The sequence below is a fragment of the Ammospiza caudacuta genome, chromosome 2 (genome assembly GCF_027887145.1).
Source record: "Ammospiza caudacuta isolate bAmmCau1 chromosome 2, bAmmCau1.pri, whole genome shotgun sequence".
NCBI lineage: Eukaryota > Metazoa > Chordata > Aves > Passeriformes > Passerellidae > Ammospiza > Ammospiza caudacuta.
In genome coordinates, this window is record NC_080594.1 from 115,052,512 (window position 1) to 115,073,159 (window position 20,648).

The window sequence follows — 20,648 nt, forward strand, 5'->3', positions numbered from 1 at the left end:
TCCATTTATCTGTGATTCTTAGCACATTAAAAATAGCCACAGGGAAAGTCTTAAATCCATCCATCCATCCATCCATCCATCCATCCATCCATCCATCCATCCATCCATCCCTCCACCATCCATCCATCCATCCATCCATCCATCCATCCATCCATCCATCCATCCATCCCATATTATTTATATATCATCTCCATCAGAAAGAGTTTCTTGGCAATAAAGATCCTCTATCTAGCTGGTTGTGAGCATCCTGCCTTTCAACAAAAAAAGCATCCTGTTTTTCAACAAATGGCATGGGAAACTCTTCCAAGGCCAAAACACGTGAATGAGATTTATTAATGCTGTGGCCCCTTGTCAGTCATGACAACATTAATAATCCATAAACCATGTCTAAACCATACACCACGTCTATATCCCATGTAACAAATGCATCTCTAGCAGATGAATAATAAATCCCATGTGCACTCTGCTCCCTCTTACACCGAGAACACCCCAGATTTGGGGCAGCTCTTTCCAGCCACCCTGGAAAATTTCCTTTTGGGATGGGAAACGAAATCTTGCGATTTCAATGGGGATCAATTGGGCAAGCTTTGGTGCATGTCCCTGCACTTTATAGCATGCCTTGCCTTTTGATGGCTTTCATATCACCTACAATTTTTCTTCTTTTTTTTTTTTAAGTATACATGCCACGTCCTTCGTATCTTCCCCTCCAAGTTGTGTCTTCCTCCCTGATTTTCCCCCTGCTTTTGCAACATCTGTGTAGTTAGTTTCGGCCTCTTTTGTTTCTTTGCACTGCACCTGATGTCATCCCTGTCCATTGTCTTGTAGTCACTAAATTTCCCAGATTTTTTTTTTTCTCCTTCCCACTCTGGGAGGAGGCTGACGCTGCCCCAGCCCCTGCCCGGCCCAGCCCCAGTGTCAGTATTTGTCACTGTATCTGCAGTCGGGGTAGCGGTAGGCGAAGCGGGAGTCACAGGAGCGCAGAGGTTTCAGGATCCCTGCCAGCTCCGCCATGGCCTCTCTGGCACCACCGTCGTCGTCGCCGAGGCCGCGGGCGCAGCGCTGCAGGAAGGCGTCGATGCTCTCCTGCACGGGGGGCTGGAACTTCCCCGACAGCAGCTTGGGAAGGAGGTCCTGGCACACCATGACGAGGCTGTGCTGGTCCCTGATGGAGTCACAGGACACTAAGGCAGACTGGCAGTCCGCGGTCAGGCAGCTGAAGATGTCTCTGTACTCCTGTTGGCCATCGATCAGCTGGCTCCCTGTTGGGGACAATTAAACCGCTTGTTAGAAGCAGCATGGTGAGCTGCTGGGCAGCCAGAGATAGCTGTGCCTCTGTGTTAACATGAGGTTTGTTACTGTCTAAAGGATGTGGCCACCTTTCCCTGCAAATTACTCGATGCTGAAGCTGTGTGTGTGCCAATTTTCTTGCTTTTGAAATATGTATATTTTTCTGAATGACAGAGCTCTTCAGAGCTGCCTGTCAGAGGAGCTGGAAATGAGTCTGTCGAGTCAAGCTGATGCAGAAAAAAATGAGAACTGGAGCACAGTTCTAAAATGTGGAGCTCCTACAAAAAACTGCCACAAATAGCCAGAGCTGTAATTTTTTCCATGTTAACCAAAATCATTACATTGAAACAACAGCTCATCTGGCTGAAGTCAAGTTAACAGTCATAGCTGCTGGGATAAGAAAAGGAAATCCAGTGGAAAATTTTCTGACAGCTGCTTCTGAATATTCTGAATACTCAGCTGAATGTGTGAGCTGAAGAAAAGCCTTTTGAAAATCTGAATATTCAAAATGAAACTGTTAAATTATTGGATGAATAGTCTTTGACTAGCTCTACTTGCAGGAGTAGACCAATGTAACCTGTGAAAATTGAATACTAACCCTTGATTTTATGTAAAAGTGACAAAAAGGGAGATTTTGTTATTAAAATATATATATTTGTTATAAATATATATATAACAATAATATATATTGTTATAAATAATAATAACCATTATTAGTCAATGTGATAAATGCAGGTAAGAATGGTCTAATTTTATCCACTACTGAGTACAAACAAAACTACAAAATTTCTGGTGGCAAATATTGACATTTGTGTGGCAAAAGTTTGAAAAGGAAGGCTTCAAATGGGAGCATTGGGCACACCATGCACTCTGAAAGCTGCTGCCAGCTACAGAGTGGCCACCAAATCACCAACTGCACAAACACAACACCCGTCGCCTTCCCAACTGAGAGCCAGGATGGCAGGAGCTGCTGATGGTGAGTGCCTCCGTGAACTTCTCATCATTTAATTTAGCAAGGAGTGTTTGGTTAATTAAATAAGATTCAAACAAAACAAACCCCAAAAAAACCAAAATAAAACAAAAAGGCAGCAGTAGAGCCAAGGGCAGAAGGGAAAAGATTTGTCTGCCCTGCCTCCCGAGCCCTCCCGTGACAGATGCGTGGCCTGGACCCCGCTGAGTACCTTCCTCCTTGTCGATGACGCCCAGCGTGCTGGCATCGCGGATGAACAGATGCCCGTTGCTGAAAACGCCGAAGGTGCCAGCGTCCACGTGGGTGAAGTAGAAGAAGTAGTTGAGGTCGTTGTTGGCCATGGAGCGTAGCACGGCCAGGAGCTGCAGCGCCAGGTCGGCGGCCACCTCGGGCGCCGCGCCGAAGAAGTCGCGCAGGGGCCGGGTGCTGGCGCTGACCAGCAGGCGCCCGCAGGAGCCCAGGTACCGCGGGAAGGGCCAGCCCTCCACGTCAGGGAAGATCTGTGGCAAGCACAGCAATGGGGGATCACCCCTGCCCTCTGTTCATGGAGCCACCTCCCTCTCAGAGTGCCCTTTCTGGCTCCAAGCAGCAGGGCTGTTGTTGGAACCCAGGAAATTCCTCTGGCTGCCCTGGAGGACTCGAGCCCCAAGACCCCTGTGCCTTTGATTTAGCCCTTGGAATAAACAATTACCAACCTTTATATGAAGAACTACAAGTCAAGAAAGTTTAAGTGGAATGATAGTGAATTTATCACAAGAGTGATAAATAGATTTTTGTGGTTTTTAGAATGAGGGCTTGGGGTCCTAGGATGGAGGACTTTGGGCGTGCCTTGTCCTTTTTCCTTCTTCTTCCTAGCCTCCATCTTCTGGGTGATGTTGGCGCTTTTAGATTGGTTCAGAATAGAAGCTCAATGTCTAATACAGATGATGGGTATTGGGAAGTTATGGTAAATAATGTACATGTAGTTTTATATAAAAAGACAACACTGCTTCTGAGGCGGTCAGTGTGCCTCAGCTCAACCTGCTGAACAGATCTGCAGCGGGTCAGAGAACAAATGTTATAGATAAAAAACAATAAACAAGCTTGAGAACAAGAACAGAAAATTCCTGACTCCTTCTTTGACTGCCGGGCTGGGAAAAAGAAGCTTGTACATATCTCAGGGTCACTCTGACAAGCAGAGATTCTGAGAGGTTGTGGTTTGGTTCTTAAACCACCCTGCAATCCTTCCTCGCCCATCCAGCTGGGAAAAGTACTTACTACCCCATCCTGGAGGAGTTAGGATGCTTTTTTTCTTTTTCTTATGGTTCTTTTTTGTAACAGAGGAAGAATCTGGTATTTTGGGACTTATTCTGTAAGACAGACTAAGTGGAAAGTCCAAGATAATAATAGTTTTCAGATTCATGAAAATTTTAGCCACAGAACAGCTAAATTTAGGTGTCTTTGATGGGTCCCTCATGAGCACTGAACAGATGAAGTCACAGCTTGGAGTTGAGGTAAGGCTAAAGCAGTTTTTGCTAATTGGTGAGAACTGCCAGGCTCATTTGTAAGAGACTTTGCAGTCTCAGGGGCAGAAGTGGTGGGTGTTTGCTCCAGTGGAGACACCTGGGCTGGGCTCCTGCATCCCTGCAGCTCGTGCCAAACCGTGTGACTGCTGAGCTATGCCAGCACAAGGCTTTCTGTCATTTGCATTAAAGCTCATCTGTGTCCCCAGCACCTCAGACCCCAGCACCTCAGACCCTGCCAAGCCAGTATGAACTCATCCAGCTTCATGTTTAAGGTTACTTCTCCCTTCTGCTGTGAAGGCATTCTGGGCAACTGTGCAAAAATCTAGCTTTTTCTCTTTGGTATATTATTCTCATCTCATCAAGTTGTGTTCCTGTGTCTTCAGGCTGCTAAGGGCCACAGCTTCATGTCCCAGTGATCCATAACTGGGGTGGCTGAATGACCCCAGGAGCCTCTCAGCACCATTTCCCTTCCCTGGGACCACACAGAGCCCTGTGAGATGCTGAGTCCAGAGTGGCCTTGGGCCAGGGATGGATGATGCTGCCACTGCCATCTTTTCTTTGTGGAATCATGAAGGGTTGCAGGAACCAGCAGTGAGGACTAAAGGTGGGATGGGGAAAGGTGAGGGTTCTCCCTTGGACACATAAGGAAAGAGAGGAGCTGCATGCCAGGCAGGTCAGAATGGGTCCAGGGGAAGGGCGTGAGGCCTCCCAGATCACCACCTTCAAACCCAGGGGTTTGGAACCCAGAGCCAGTTACCAGCAGCAGGCAAATGGAAAACACAAATGGAAAACTCTTTCTCTCCCAGAAACAGGCTGTGATTTTATGTAATGCATTAGTAATGCAAACCTAACACTTTGAAGTGTTGGGGATGTGTAAAACCCTGGATTTCACAGCGCTCCAGTGCAATAACACACCTGGGGTTCCCTATCTCTCCCCAGCTTCACAGACTGGGAGTGCAGGGAGCACCTCATGAGCCTGCCAGGCTTCAGCCCCCCAACTCCATAGAAGAAAAAACACTTTTTGAAGGCCAAGGAGCTGACAAGGGCTGGGGCTGGGACTCCTCTGCCACTGAGCCCGGCACACATCTCATGCAAGGGGCTGTGAGGTGGTGTTTCAGGCTGGCACATTACCTGTAAGAGGATGGGGTGTGAGTTGACTGCCAGGGTGTAGAGCAGGCGCAGCTTGTCCCTGTCTGTGAGGTGATCCATGTAGATGCTGCCAGCGTCGGGCACCTCGGCGTAGCGCCGCACGATCCTGTCCAGGAGCCGCTGGGACGGGCAGCGCAGCAAGGGGCTGGACAGGCCCTGGGAGAAGGGAAAACCCAGCAGGGAGCTCTGATTCCAGCCCTAGACACTGCCATGTGTCAGAACCCGGGAAATTCCTCTGCCCTGGAGGACCTGAGACCCTGACAGGGGGCTTGGAGACATTGGCATGGGGTCAAGAACACCTGTGCCTTTGATTTTAGCCCGTGGAAAAAACAATTGCCAACTTTGTGTGAGGAGTTACAAGCCACAAGAGTTTGAGTAGAACGATACTGAATTTATCACAGGGTGAAAATGTGGAATTTTGGTAGTTTTGGAATGGGGGTTCAGAGGCCAAGATGGAGAAATTTGGGTGTGCCTTGTCCTTCTTTCTTCTTCTTCCTAGCCTCCATCTTCTGTGTGATGGTGGCACTTTTGGATTGGTTTAGAGTAGAGATGGACCGTCTAACTTCGGTGATAGGTATTGGGAAGTTATTGTAAATAAAGTACATGTAGTTTATAGTATAAAAAGACAACACCATCCTGAAGGTGGGCAGTGTGCCACGGACTGACCTGCTGAATGAACCTCAGCAGGCCAGGAAAAGAATATTATAGATAACAGAAAATAAACAGCCTTGAAAACCAGAACAGAAGAATCTTGACTCCTTCTTCAGTTGCCAAGCTGGGAAAAGAGAGTCTCTGAGACATCTCAGGGTCATCCTGACCACAGAGACCCCCGAGAGCAACATTTCGGTCATGCTGGGGTGTTCACACACCTCTGTGCTCTGCCCACTGTGCCCCTGCTTGCTGCAGCACAGCTCTGAAGGGTGTGGGCACACAGGGCATCTCACCCTTCCCAGGAGAGGACCTGTGCCACCCAAAAATGCCATTTCCCAACTCAGGTTTCAAGAATGGCCCTCATTGCTGGGCACTGCAAACCTCATATTCCCCCAGCTGCACAGCACCACATCACTCCACACCATGGGACTCTTCCCTCTGCCTGGGTTTCCAGCCCTGGCATTCCTGGTGGAGGCCCTCCAGTTGTTACAGCAGTGAGTCACTTCCCTCGTTAAATAATCTTCGGATCACTTCGTTATTTGCTTAACCTGAGAGCAGCTTTCTTGGAAATACTATTTGCTAAGGTCAGTAAACATGCTTTAAAAATGTAAATAAACATTATGTGTGAGTATAAGCACAGGATATGTTCTCTCTCTGATAAACTCATGCATTAACTATCAAAACCAAATAGCCTGTGTTTATTTTTTGTAAATAGCAGCAACAAATAGAGAAACGTTGGGCTAATGGAGTCAATTATCACTGTATTTCACCCTTCAGATTTGGAGGTTTGGCTCGTAAAATTGCATGAGCAATCTATGGCTGGGATAAACAGCATAGAAAATTATACCTTCATAGTCAAAAATGGCCTTTTTTTATTTTTCAGCTAGTCTTCCTTAATAGCCAAGGAGAGTTTATGTATGGAGGGTTGCCCACAATGGCACAGAATCACTGCCCTGACATGCCTCTGCTGGGGAAGGGAATCAGGTTTTTTCAGCCTCTTTATTAAAAATTATTCCATTTGCCAAATTTGCTCTTTTGAGTTTCGTTTATAACCTGATGGCTGGGAGATGTGCTTCAGAGGAAGGGGAGGTGGAGCTCAGGCTGCACGCTGGGAGTAAAGATGTGACGCAGCATCTCCCCAGCCCACGTGGCAGCTCTGGGGTAGCTCCTTCCAGCCCCTCCTGTGCGAGCTGTTCATTTGGCACAAAACCCTGAACCACCCAGCCGTGACAAAGACATGAAGGAACATGGAAAGGATGAGTAGCACACTTTCCCAGTTGGAGGAGGAAAGGGGGGAATTAGATGTCCCACGTCTCTTCCTCTGCATCCCTGTTTGCCTCAGTGATACTCCAACCACTCCTTCCTTGGCCATCAGTTGCACAAAACAAGTCCAAAATGCCAACAACTGGTCAAAACTACCTGAGAAACTCAACCACAACTGAAATGTTGTTTTATGAAAACCAAAAAACCTTCCTTCCCAAAAAGAAAAAAAAAACATGTGCCAAAAATAATTCTACTCAGTTCCTGCTGCAAGCCTTCATACACTCCTCTCCTCTGGTGTAGCCTTATGAGGAAAATTTTTTCTCAATTAATTATGTAAAACCACAGAAGAGGAGCAAGGGGAAGGAAGGTTATGGATTTCTGTCTTGCAGCACTTGCAGGAACATTGTGGCTGACTCTGTCACTTTCCCTTTGGAGGAGAAGTGATAAAAAATGAGCAGAAAAAGCCGTGTAAAGTAAGAGATAAATGGTGGAGAAAGTCTCTTGCAGCTCTGTGTGCATGCAAATATTTGCAGCCAAAGTTAGAAAGCCTTGCTGCTTCCAGGAGTCTGAAACGCAAAGGCTGAGGCCCTGAAGAGTACACAGTGGGAGCATAAATCACAGTGGCAGAGAAGGCATGGATGGTGTAATCAGGGTTTTTCTGAGGTCAGAACTCATCCTCAATGTAAATGTGGGCACGTGCTGCCTGTGGTGCTCATGGCTGCTGATTTCCTGAGGAACTGTTCCAGGGAGGAGTGGGACCAGAGGAGTAGGGCTGGGTGCTGACATTTTTGCATCAAACATTGGTGCAGCTACAGTTCAATGAAGCCCCAACCCACAAAAACTGGGCAATGGGGCCTTTTGGTTTCAGCAGAGAGAGTCACCAGCATAAAGCTCAGCACCTGCTTGATTGTTTCAGTGGAGAGGGGTCTCACCTTCCTGCAGGCTGATGGAAACATCTCTACAGCAGAAAAGGAGCTGCAGTTGTAAAACTGTCAGACAAAAACTGTCAACGGAAGAAAAATGTGAGGAACACACACTCGAAACACTGGAGATACAGATTTATCTGAGAATATCTTAAGTCCTTTGCAGTGACTTATCACCCCAGAGAATAAGACCTGACAGACAGCCTGATGTATTGTTCGTGATTGATGTGGAAAGCTTCTTATTTACTTTGATTAAATACCCACATTTCTATATGTGATAGTGAGTAGTTCCTGCAAAGCCTACCCCACTCAGCTGAGAGTTCTTAAACCCTATTACACAGTACAGGATGCATTTTAAACTCCATGAGTTTATGCATATATAGCACAGACACACCCAGAATTCACTTGGATGTAAAGACAACTTGTGGAAGATTTCTTGCTCTGTTTTCTTTTCAGACAGCCCAAGGAGAGACGGCCCAGACCAGGATCACAGCTGCCTCCTGCCCCATGAGCCACTACTGGGGTCCAGCTTCACCAAACTACCAGGTTTAGGATGGGTTCCAGGAGGAAACACTTGGATGTAGGGGTCAAAGCACCTACAGCTCCTGGTAATGTGAATCCAAGGGTTTCCTTAACTCCCAAAAGAAAGAAGGTAAGAATGCTCTGAGAAACTCATCCCCACTGCCAGCAGGGTTATGGAAGTCTGATGATGAGGCACTGGGTCAAAGAGGTGGCAGGTCTAGGAGGTGGCTCTGGGAGCCCCAGCGTGTCCATCCTTCCCTAGGATAGACAACTGGACATGTGAATGAGCTGCTGGCCCTGTGCAGCAAGAAGAGATGTGGACTGGACTCATAACCAGGGTGCTGGTGCTTCTGCTGTGGGCAGGATGACATGCTGGTCAGCAGCTGCTGGTCAGTAGTTGTTGGTCAGTAGTTGCTGGTCAGTAGTTGCTGGTCAATAATTGCTGGTCAGTAGTCTCAAACAGTCCATCCTAGACAATCCATCTGCAAATGCTGGATTTTCACCTTGGTACTGCTTCCCTCTGTCTGCTTTCAGCATTTTCCAGGCTGTGCTTTGTAGGCAGGGCTGTAAATTTTTCCTGTGGGTGACCTGTGCTGAAACCAACCTGCTTTGTCACCCCTCCAGCAGGCAAGCACCCAGAGTGGTTTGAGGGGATGAGCTCCTGGTGAAGCTGTGTGTGTCTGGGGCTGCTGAGCAGGCTGAGCCCCAGCCAAATCCTGCTCATCTCTGAGGCAGGCTGGATTTTAAGACTGAAGACTTTGCTGCATCCAGTAAAGATTTTCCTTGTGGCTGGCGCAATAATCGCTGTGGCGGGCGGCTCAGCTGCTGGCTGGGTCAGGCAGGGTAGGCAGTGTAAAGTGGAAAAACATCACTTCATGGTCTGTCATTGTGATTCAAGCACGTTGTGGTTTGTCATGGTGCTCTGTCCATCAGACAGAATTACCTGGGCCCATGAGCTTCCCCCAGTGCTGCTGCACAGGATAAACTGCAGGGGAGGGAGAACAAGCAGTGCTGTGTGACTGCAGCTCTGAGAAACAGCCTGGGCATCCTGTCAGGCCTTGGGAGAGGTGCTCTGTTAACACCTCTGAGAAGAGGGAGAGTGGGAGTACAGAGCCATGAGAGCAGTTCTTTAGGTAAGTACTTGCAGAGACAAATGGGAGCCCCAAAAACCCCTCTCCAGTGGCTCCTGCTGGGTTACTGTGATGGTGTTCACAGGGGTCTTAGGATGAGGGAAGAGATGAGGATCTGACTCCATGTTTCAGAAGGCTTGAATTATTATTTTATGATATATGTTATATTAAAACTATACTAAAAGAATAGAAGAAAAGGTTTCATCAGAAGGCTAGCTAAGAATAAAATACCAAAGAATGATAACCCTTGCTCCTGCCCTTTCCAGATTTGTGGCTCGGGCTCTCTGTCCAAGCCAGCTGGGCTGTGATTGGCCATTGATTACAAACATGCAACACGGGCCAATCAAAAATCCACCTGTTGCATTCCACAGCAGCAGATAATCAATGTTTACATTTTGTTCCTGAGGCCTCCCAGCTTCTCAGGAGGAAAAATCCTAAGGAAAGGATTTTTCAGAAAAGATGTCTGCACAAAGTTACCAATAACCACCCTGGGATGGCCAGGGAGGAAGGGAATCCCCATCCCTGTAGGGCTGGATGGGCTGGGGAGGTCACACTGTAACCTGTGGTGCCCCACACAGCAGGGCTGGGATGGGGTCTCACTCACAGACACACACACAGTATGACTGAAATGTTGTTGCCACTGACAGTTTTTTAATTAAGATCAGTGTGAGACCAGAAGCCATTTTGCAGAGCACATGCCTGATCTTAAAAAGGGATTGTTGCAGAAATTTGGTGATGAGGAAGTCCCAGGGTCTCTGGATCACTATTTTTTCTCTGTGTATTCAAATCTATATGCTGTTAGAAGGGATTTAAATTCCAATTTTTTTTCCTCGGATTGATTTACAGAACCAAAGGACTGTGAAAACATGACCAGAGCAATCCTGAGGCTGATGTGCAAAGGTCTGGGCCTCCCTGCAGCCTCCCACGCCCTTTCCAACTACAAAGCTGCTAGAAGGGGTTGATGCAATGTCCCAGGGAGTTTGTCACTGGGCACGTCCCCCCAGGCTGGCCCTGGGCTCACTCAGAGGTGCCCTGGAGCTGGCATCAGCTCAGCTCCCACTGCTGCTGAGAATTCCCCTGCACAGGGAATTCCTGGGAGAAACTGGATAGGTGCAAGGGCAGGGTGCCCCAGCAGGCTCTCTGGTGGCGCTGTGTGTGCACATGGGCATCCATAAATGTGTGTGTGCCCCTGTGTGCAGCCCTGCCAGCTCAGCTGGCATGTCTGACTCCGGGACGACAGGGTAGGCAAAACTGTACCACATTAAGAGCCTTTTAAGGAGAAGGATTTGTGCTCAGCTGATGATTTAGCTTTGCAGCAGGTCTGAGATACCACAGAGCCACATTTCTCCAGTTACTTTTTCACCCAGCTCAGCAAATTGAAGTTTTAAGCTCTGGATTCATTCCCTTTCCCTCAGCACTGCTGGGGAGCAGGGGGACAGCAGAGTTTGGCACAAACACCTGGGACACTCCAGCAAGGCTGGGGGACGTGGCAGCCCAACCTGCCCTCCTGCAGGCCCTGCAGTGCTGCCTGGGGCTACAGGGGTGCCCAGCAGTGCCTGGGCTGCCTGACAGCCTAAGGAGGTGTCCCTGCCCACAGCTCAGGTGAGGGATGCTCTGGTGGAAGTGACACCCATTCCCTCTCTCTAGTGCCTCTCCCGAGGTTACTAAGCAAAGTACAGTGTAGCTTGGCTCCAAAAATCCTTTCTCTGTCAGGTGTGGAGGGTGCTGACTTCAGGGTGACCTGCTGTGCTGGACTGGCAGGGATTTGGGTGAGTCCTTTTTGGGCAGTCCAGGCATAACCCCAGTGTATCCTTCCTTCCCTCTCTCTCTCTCCTAAGCTGCTGCTCCACAGGGAAGAGGAGGAAGAGTAAGTTTAGCTCTTCCTTCCAGCAGAGGAAGAACTAAAGCAGGATAGCTTTAGCATTCACCAAAGCTCAGTGGCTGCAGAAGCAGCTGCCTGTATACAAATATAAATGAAGTCACTTTTCACAGTCACTTCTCTCTTGGAATGGGAAGAAAATTGAATAATCCTTTATCTCTCAGGTCTGGTTCAGTGCATATCCAAGCCCCACCCTGGCCCCTGCCCTTTCCAGGGGTTATTGTGATGTTTTGGTGCTGTTTGGATGGGGTGAGGGGGTTGCCCTGTGCTGTGGCTGCCCATTTACCTGGTGGTGTGACCCACACTCACCGTGCTCCTGTCCTGGCTTCACCTGTGACACCCCAGGACTGTGGGGAAAGGGCAGTGTGCTTCCTTGTGCCTGAGGTCATTTGCTATGCACGGCAGGAGGGTGAGTAATCAAGGCTTTGGCTCTGGCTGCCCATGCCCCTGGTCCTGCCAGCCACCAGCAAGAGAGAACCACACTGACTTGGCCCCTGGCCCAAAGTAAAATTGCTTTCAAGGCACTGGCTGCCCTTGTGGGTACAAATTTATGATGGAAAAAATCCCCAAACCCCACAATGCTGAGACATGATGGAAAATTAGGAAAAAAAATAAAACGGCAGCAATCTCCCCACTGGAGCTGTTACCACATTTGTGTGCACAGCCTGTTGTTACCCCCGTGCCTGAAGCCACCTGGTGTTGGGAAGGACGAAAGTTGGCAATAAAGTCTCACAGATATGTGTGCTTAGCAGAAAGATTTTTAAATGTAGAGTCTGATGAAGGAATAGAGATGGAAACAAGTTTTGATATAGAAGAAAAGTATTGCTGAGCCAGGCTTACTGGATAACCAAGGAGGCAAAGGATGTGTTAGTTAGAAGGGGTTTTGTGACTTAAAGTAAAGGATAAATCCATCTCAAACAAGAAGATGTTTTTACCAAGCAGAAAGATAGCACAGGCAAACAAGCCTGCCCATGTTGCAAATAGAAAAAACATCTTAGAATTTTCCACTGCAAGAAAACTGAAAAACAACTTCTAGTTTAAACTGTAATGTACTAACTTTTAGTGATTGGAGAACAGTAACATGAATATGGTAATTATAGTAGTCACGATAGGCTATAGATAAAAGTTAAGGTATAGATTGGTTCTATTGTATGAAGATGCTCAGCAAAGAAAAGTATATAATGCATTGTAACCAAAACCAAAGGGTGTCCAGGCCTGCCTGCAGCTGGAGCTGACAGCTTTGGGCACAGCTCTGTCACCCACCACCCTGGACTGCTGTAACCTCTTGGATGGAATAAACTGCATTTTGGAGAGCTGCATGGAGTCCCAAATCTCTCATTTTGGCTCTTACAACCTGGTGCTATGGCTTTGCACAGGACTTCATCTTCAACCTGCTCAAGGAGCCAGGAGTTGGTGCTGGGGCCAAGCCCATCCCAGCCCTGCACAGGCTGTGCCACGGCATTACCTATGGCTGGCAGGGCTTGGCCTTCCACTGTGGCACTTTTCCTCCCCTCAGGGCATCACTTTGCCTCTCCCCTTTGTTGGGGAAGATGAAACAGGAAAGCCTTATAAATATGATTGCCTGGCAAAAGATTTTGAGAATATAGAAACTATAGGTGAGATTGAAATGAAAGCAGGCTTTGAGATCCCTTAGTTGCTGAACAACTGGAAAACAATGGTGTGGCTGGGCTGAAGGTAATCCCCTTTTGATGAAACAATACCCTCTGCTTGCAGGCAGCTCCAAGGGTCAGAGCAGACCCTGCCAGCTTGGCAGAAGGGGCCCAAAGAGGAGATTTTTAGGTTTTAAAATGTAACACAGTATGGTAATGTAATGATTCTTATAGGCTGTATGTAAATGCTATGGGATTTGTATCTTGTACTAGATTGGTTAGTGAGAATCAGAATATTCAACACAGAAGAAGATTTATTGTATTGTAACGGGAACTTTGCTCTCTTACCTCTTGCCTTTTAGCTCTTGCCTTTTACTCTCTTATGCTTTTATGCTCTTACCCTCTCATCCTCTCTGCCCCTCTCTTCTCTGGGGCCTGCTCTGAGCTGTGGCTGGCAGCTCCCAGCAGGGCCCTGCCCCCAGGCCCTTTGCAATAAACCCCAAGTTCCTGACCTGGCTGCAGAGATCTCTCATCTCTGTCCCGTCCTGACTGTGCTACCCCCTGTTGCTCCAACACTCCTTTGTCCCATAGACTTGGCTGGGGGCACACAAGGCTGCCCCATTGCCACTGACCAGGCCGAGCGCCCACCACCACCCAATCTCACCCTCCGACCAGCGAGTCACAACCACATCCCCACAAGACTCTAAACCCCACAGGAGCTGCTCTCCCTGTGCTTCCCCTGCTGTGTTGGGGCACCAGAACCCCCAGACAGACCTGCATCAGGTCGGGCGTGAGGCGCTTGGCCCTCAGCCACTTCTGGAAGCGCTGTGTGCGGCGCAGGGCGCGCTCCAGGCTGCAGCTCCTGGTCCTGAGCAGGGAGGTGCAGATGTGCTTCATCTTGCCTCTGCCTTTTGTCACATGGACTTGACTGGGGGCACACAAGGCTGCCCCACTGTCACTGACCATGCCGAGTGCCCACCACCACCCAATCTCACCCTCCAACCAGCGCATCACAACCACATCCCACAAGACCATTTTCACACCCCTAAACCCCACAGGACCTGCTCTCCCCTGTGCTCCCCCAGCTGTGATGGGGCACCAGAGCCACCAGACAGACCTGCACCAGGTCGGGCATGAGGCCATTTCTGGAAGCGCTGTGTGCGGCGCAGGGTGTGCTCCAGGCTGCAGCTCCTGGTCCTGAGCAGGGAAGTGCAGATACGCTTCATTTTGCCTCTCCCCTTTGTCACATGGGCTTGGCTGGGGGCACACAAGGCTGCCCCATTGCCACTGACCCGGCCGAGCGCCCGCACCACCCAATCTCACCCTCCAACCCGTGAGTTACAACCACATCCCCACAAGACCATTTTCACACCCCTAAACCCCATGGGCCTTGCTCTCCCCCGTGCTCCCCCAGCTGTGTTGGGGCATCAGAATCCCCAGACAGACCTGCACCAGGTCAGGCGTGAGGCGCTTGGCCCTCAGCCACTTCTGGAAGCGCTGTGTGCGGCGCAGGGCGCGCTCCAGGCTGCAGCTCCTGGTCCCGAGCAGGGAGGTGCAGATGCGCTTGTCTGCCCGGTCGTGCTGGTACTTGGAGGTCAGGCGGGTGATGTCCACCAGCCGCCAGCTCTTGGCATCGTCCGTGTAGTTGCCGGAGTAGCTGAGCAGGGAGCTGGGGGGCAGCTTTAAATGAGAAGAAAGCCAGGTGTCAAACCTGCCAAACCAAAGGGAGAGCCCCATGGAGAGTGGGTTAAAAACCGCACGGATGGACACAGCGCCTGCCCTGCTGAGCTGCTCCTCCAGGCTGGGCCCTGGGCATTCCTGACACTGCCTGGAAAAGGCTCTGTCACCCTGGCTGGGTGGCCCCGGGGGAAGCAGGCTGAAACCATCAGCTAAGGGAATGTTCTTTGGTAAAAAAGCCCTTCTTTGCTTCCCACTAATGACAAGCATCCCTTGTCATGAATGCTGCCATGGAGGGAAGGGTAAAACACCCAAACTGGATCTTTTGGGTAGAGGGAGGGAGGAAAGGGAGAGGGCTTCAAGGTTTTGGTTCATGAAGAATTCCTGGTGTTTTTAAATTTTCTTGTTTCTAGAGAAAGTGTCCCAAAAAAGGAGTACTTGACACTTTGCAGGTCCATCCTGATATTAAAACCTAACCACAAATGTACTTGGGAATATCAAAATGACCTCTTGTTTTGAGGTGGTGGCTTTTGTCCGTGCAGGGGTCTACCTGTCTCCCCTAACATCCCTGCCTATATTTTCTCCCCCAACATCCCTGACTATTCTTCAGCCAGGATGAGTGACCTCCTTGATAGCAGCAGAGTTTGGGGTGTGATGGGGATACAGGGAGTGATGGGGGGACAGGGTGCGTGTGCCCTGGGCGTGCAGCACCTCTGTAGCCATGGAGATCTTGCACTAATTTGCTCCCCCTCCACAGGCACAGGAGGGGAGCATATGGGCTGGGTAATTGGGTAATTCTTTTTTGTTTCAGCAGCCCCCTCAGCCCTGCCCACACGCCGGAGCCGAGGAGCGCGGTGCCTGCTCTGGGAGGATGTCTGTAACCTGCTCTTGGAAAATGGCCCAACTCTGACCTTTGGTTTGGCCAGCATCCTGCCCTCGCTGCCTCTGAACCCTCCTGCCCTGAGCTCCTCGTCGAAGTGCGTAGGAACGCACGTCCTCATTTAATCTCACCCTAAATTAAAGTCGGCAGCTCAGAAGTGAAACAGGAGAGGCAAGAGGTTCCCTGCAGGATTAGCCTAGCTGGAGTTTCAGACAGCTTACAAGACATTAACAAATCTGAAAGCTGAAGCTGGTCGTTCCTTTCAAGTTCCATTTGGGAAATTGGCACAGAGAAATTTGGGGAGGATTAATTTTCTATGATTTCAGGCAAATAACTGACTCAGTGACACGAGCCACCATCTGCAATCATGAACTGATCAGATGATCCCTCCTGAAGGCAGCACCCAACTCCCTTTCCCATCACAGACCCTGTGCAGCTGAGTTCTGGGTGCCCAGGATGGGTGAAACCCTGGTGCTTCCCCTGCTTTGGCTTTCAACTCCTGCCATGTGCCTCCTTCCAAAAATTTACCATGGAGGATGGCTAGAAGTGGGGAAACCTTGTGAGAACAGGTTGGTTGATTCCAGCTTTTCAGTTGCTTGGGCATTTTGCCTGGTACAAAACTGAAGATTCCCTACAATTAAAGCACCTGACATGATAACAAACACTTTGTTTGGGTTTGGGGTTTTTGTTTTGGTGGGTTTGTTGTTGTTTTGTTTAGGTTTTTTAGTTTTGGTCTGGTTTTGAGCTAGAATTAAAGAAAAGAGAATAATTTCTGTGCCTCACTGTGATTGTTGTGCATCAGGACCCCTCCCAGTGCCTAATCTGCAAAGTGGGCACAGCGTGCCAGGCACGTACTGGGAAGAGATGGCTCTGGTCTTTCTTTCTTTTTCTCTTTTCTTTTCTTTTCTTTTCTTTTCTTTTCTTTTCTTTTCTTTTCTTTTCTTTTCTTTTCTTTTCTTTTCTTTTTTCTTTTCTTTCTTTCTTTCTTTCTTTCTTTCTTTCTTTCTTTCTTTCTTTCTTTCTTTCTTTCTTTCTTTCTTTCTTTCTTTCTTTCTTTCTTTCTTTCTTTCTTTCTTTCTTTCTTTCTTTCTTTCTTTCTTTCTTTCTTTCTTTCTTTCTTTCTTTCTCTCTCTCTCTTTCTCTCTTTCTCTCTTTCTCTCTTTCTCTCTTTCTCTCTTTCTCTCTTTCTCTCTTTCTTTCTTCTCTCTCTTTCTCTCTCTTCCTCTCTTTGTCTCTTCTTATTTTTTTTAAGTTAAGCACAAATATGCCTTGTGGCTTGACTCAAGCTTTTGTGTTCAAGGGAACTCACATCAGGCAGAGAGCAGGAAATTGCCACCTCCCGTGTGCAAGCAGCACATGGATGTGTGAAATCCAGGGCTGAGCATTAATTTGAGGGTGGATGGAGTGATTCCCTCTGCAGATCTCTGGGGGGAGAACCACCCTGGCCTGGGAACCCACCATGGGCTGCAGCAAGTCTGTATTTGGCATCATTTCTGGGCAGCACAGTGCTGGCCTGGCACATTTGCTGGATACTTTCAGGATTCATCATCAAGTTGTGCTGTAACCGCTCCCTCTCGTACAGAGCTTTTTAGCTAAGGGCCAGCAAATCCTCTAAGACCTTCAGTAAAATCTATGCAAATAAGTGAGTCATAGATTACAGATTTTAGATGAACCCAGAACTAAATGCTGAAGAAATCCAAACTAGTTTTCCTTTGTTTATTTCCTGAATGAAATGAAGTATTTTGTTTCAGCCAAAATAATTTTGCTTGCATTTAGAATTTCAGAAGTAAGCTAAGACTTAAAACAAAACAAAACAACCTATGAATCCCCTTCTAATTGAAGCATTCCAGCTTTTTCAGTTTTCTTTCCCATTATTTTTGGACAAAGCTCAGGACCAGCATTGGCACAAGTCTTTGAATAGCTTTGGTTGGCTCAGTTCTGCAGTATTTTGAAAATCTGATATTTTACAAAAAACTTCCACTGCACTCTGCTCTCAGTACAGTTGGTAGACAGGCTTGGTGTCCTCATTTACAGATGGATAAAGTTGGGCAAAGATAAGGGAAGTATAGAGCATTAGAGCACAAGATGAGTCACCAGCCGTTCTGGGAACAAAACTCACATCTTCTCCCTATGAATGCATGTCAGAGCTCCCAGAAACGATGGAGAATTAATGAAGCATGTTCCAATGTGAATTAGCACAGAGAAACCCAAGTGCCATACACCTTTGCAAACATGTGAAAAGGTACGAGGGTGGATCAAAGAGTGCAAGCATCACTAAAATTTCCCTAAATAAAAAAAATAATCCCCGTTTTTCAAGAAATCAAGTGGGAGAAGAAGTTTTACCCATGCAAAGGAAAGCCTGAAGCTGAGTGAGTGCTCAGGAGAACATTTTTAAGTTCCCCTTCCCAAAGCCTCACAGCAGAACTTCACGTTATCACTCGTGTGTGGGAAGCCAGCTGCGGGCTGGTGGGAGAGAAAAAGAAGTGTCTGGCTTGGGGAGCCCCTCTGGGTCCCCTGAGGCAGGAGAATTGTGCTCCCACATGTTTGTGGCTCTGCACTCCTGGAGCCCAGAGGGACCCTGTGCGCGCCTGCACCCCGTTCCTGCTGTCCCCTGGAGGAAATCCAGCACGGGGCCCTCCTGCCTTGGCTCACATAGCACCTCCCTCCCACAGCCCACTGTGCAGCTGGAGCCCCACAGCCAGAGGCACTGCTGCTGTTTTTGGCAGGGCTGAGGGAACCTGCAAGGCCCCAGCCTCCCCAGTGGCCAGGTGGGAGTAACCAAAAAGGAGCTGCTTTGTACCTGGCTGCAATTCCCTAAAAACCCTGCACAGGTGAGCGGGGATGGAGCAGGCTGGGGCACCTGTGGTGCTGTAGGGAATAAAATGCAGAGCAGACACTACCCTCGATGCACCCCTGGCCCCTGCAGACCCACACCAGCCCATCAGCCAGCTGAGCTTGCTGGGCTGATTGCAAATCCACGCTGCATTTTGGGACAGGAACCCAGGCTGGGCTGGGAGAAACCCAGCACTCAGCCCTGTGCACCTCACTCATTTCATTTTGGGAGTCCAGGCTGGGCTGGGAGAAATCCAGCACTGAGCACTGTGCACCTCACTCATTTCATTTTAGGAATCCAGGCTGGGCTGGGAGAAACCCAGCACTCAGCCCTGTGCACCTCACTCATTTCATTTTGGGAATCCAGGCTGGAGTGGGCACTCAGCCCTGTGCACCTCACTCATTTCATTTTGGGAATCCAGGCTGGAGTGGGCACTCAGCCCTGTGCTCCTCACTCACTGCTCACTCTGGCACTGTACACGTGGAAAGCAAAAGGGCAAAGTTACAAGGATGGGACCCCCAATGTGCAACAGCAAGGAGTGCTCTGGCTCAGCAAAGCCACAAGCTGCTTTTTTCCAGCAGCAGTGCAAGGATGGATGTCTGGTATTACAAGTCCATCCCAGACAAACCATTATGGTTTTACTATGCAGCGTTTTATAGGATAGTTTAAGATAAAAACGGTGATTTGTCTAATACTATACTACTTACATTATAGCATTAAAAATACAATTTTACTATAATAATTTCTTCTCCCCCAGGCTTTTATATCTATAAAAGAAAGTGCATATGGCTCTATAAATCATATCAGACCAAATAAACCCTTCCTCTGCCAAGCACTGCCTTTGACTTTTTCCTCAAATTCAAGTGGCAACATTTTCCCTGCTGTCATCAGATATGCTCTGCTTTTGAGCTTAAAAATGATTGGATTGGTCCAATGACCACTTGGACAGTGTGTGTCTCATCAACAGCGAGGCAGATGCAATTTCTGCCTTCAAGTTCTCACACAAATCTCCCCAAAATGTACCAGTAATTTAGCTGCGTGCTATTTCCAAGCGTGTGGGGAACCTCATGTGCAGAAGTCCTCATGCCTCAGGCAGGTTTAGATCCCTTTTGATCTTAGTTAAAACGTGAAATTCTGCACATTCACGTTGTTGCACCTGGTACAGAATTATACAGCATGTTTGTATGTTTGTAGTTAACATACTCTCTTGGGAGCTTACAAAGCTAAACCCCTTTTGCCTTTAGTCAGTTGCTCATAATAAAATACTTCCAGTAAATCTAAACAGGCTGATTTCTTCCTTTCCCCCATCACTGCTTTGAGATTTTTCACAGCCCCTCTCTAGACAGAAATCTGTGCCTTTTACTCCTGCTTTCAAGTTTTAGTTTAGGGCTGAAGTCTGATCACGTTTGCATTGCTTTAAAAGAAAAGACAAAGCATGAGCTTACAGGCATTAATTAAAATACTAAGTGCTGTAATGGCAACTGGGTGCATTGTTGCTCATGAAAACACTTGGAAATTCTAACAGGCAACTTTGAAATTACTATACAGTATGCTTTAAAAATTACTCTGCTGAGTTTCTGACCTTATCTCTTCTTTAAAGAACTTCTTGCATATGGATGTCCCAATGCAGGCGTTGCATTTATCAAGTCCCAGGAAAGTCCGGCCAAAGCTGTAGCTGGGTTTGACGTGGGGCACAGACGGAGAAGCTGCTGCTGCTGCTGCTGTGGAGGGGTTACAGCCCAGAGCCAAAACCAGGAGCAGCATCAATGGATCTGCAGCTCTGGAGCAAAGGCAGCATATCCAGAGCCCCATCTACAGTAGTGGAGAGCTCTCTGCTTTTTGCAAGCTGTCCCTCTCTAGGATTTCAGTCTCTTTTTGGTGACTTCAGCCTGCAGTGGTGAGCCCCGAAACGCAGCCGGACACTCTGGGTGCAGGAGACACTGCTGCAGTCCCCATCCTGCCAGCTGGTCACTGGCTCTATTGGCTTGAGGTTTGGGTGGGAAAGATATGCTGTAGGGTGGGGAGAAGGAAATACATGGAGGATGCAGATAACTTGGGTTGCCATGGTTGTCTTTCCTCTCCTTGTTGCAGCTGCTTTGGCCCCTGCTGACCCTCCCATCAGCAGACTTGGGAAACAACACCAAGAAGTGCTCATCTGCTCTTGGTGCAGACAAATGAAGGATATCCTGTCGCTGGAGAAAAGGGCAGACGTGGGACACCTAGTAAAAAAATTTATTTGGGAGGAGTAGTAGCATGGCAGAAATGCACATTTTACCAGAAGCCAGACCTTTGTTGTTGCTTTATTCCTGGAGATTTGTGGTGGTGCATGATGTGACTTCTTGGATGCTTCCTTGGCCCTTCTCTGGAAA

The 20,648-nt window shown here is 48.4% G+C and overlaps 1 protein-coding gene across 1 annotated transcript; it reads right to left on the reverse strand.

The window, feature by feature from the left end:
* Nucleotides 1–195: 195 nt before the first annotated feature.
* On the reverse strand, nucleotides 196–20,194 carry DIPK2B (divergent protein kinase domain 2B). Its single transcript, XM_058825629.1, has 5 exons — nucleotides 19,862–20,194; nucleotides 14,336–14,600; nucleotides 4,894–5,067; nucleotides 2,469–2,757; nucleotides 196–1,259 (listed from the first exon to the last, which is right to left on the reverse strand). The coding sequence occupies exons 1-5, from the start codon at nucleotides 20,089–20,091 to the stop codon at nucleotides 916–918; spliced, it is 1,302 nt and encodes a 433-aa protein (XP_058681612.1). The 5' UTR covers nucleotides 20,092–20,194; the 3' UTR covers nucleotides 196–915.
* Between the last annotated feature and the right edge of the window lie 454 nt (nucleotides 20,195–20,648).

Bases quoted from the DNA above. Each gene is read 5' to 3' on its own strand.
- DIPK2B (XM_058825629.1), bottom strand. From the start codon at position 20,091: ATGGGGCTCTGGATATGCTGCCTTTGCTCCAGAGCTGCAGATCCATTG. The intron at 14,601-19,861 runs GTCAGAAACTCA...TTGGTTTGGCAG, and splicing joins TTCTTTAAAGAAGAGATAAG to GTTTGACACCTGGCTTTCTT. The intron at 2,758-4,893 runs GTAATGTGCCAG...TGCTTGCCACAG, and splicing joins CACACCCCATCCTCTTACAG to ATCTTCCCTGACGTGGAGGG.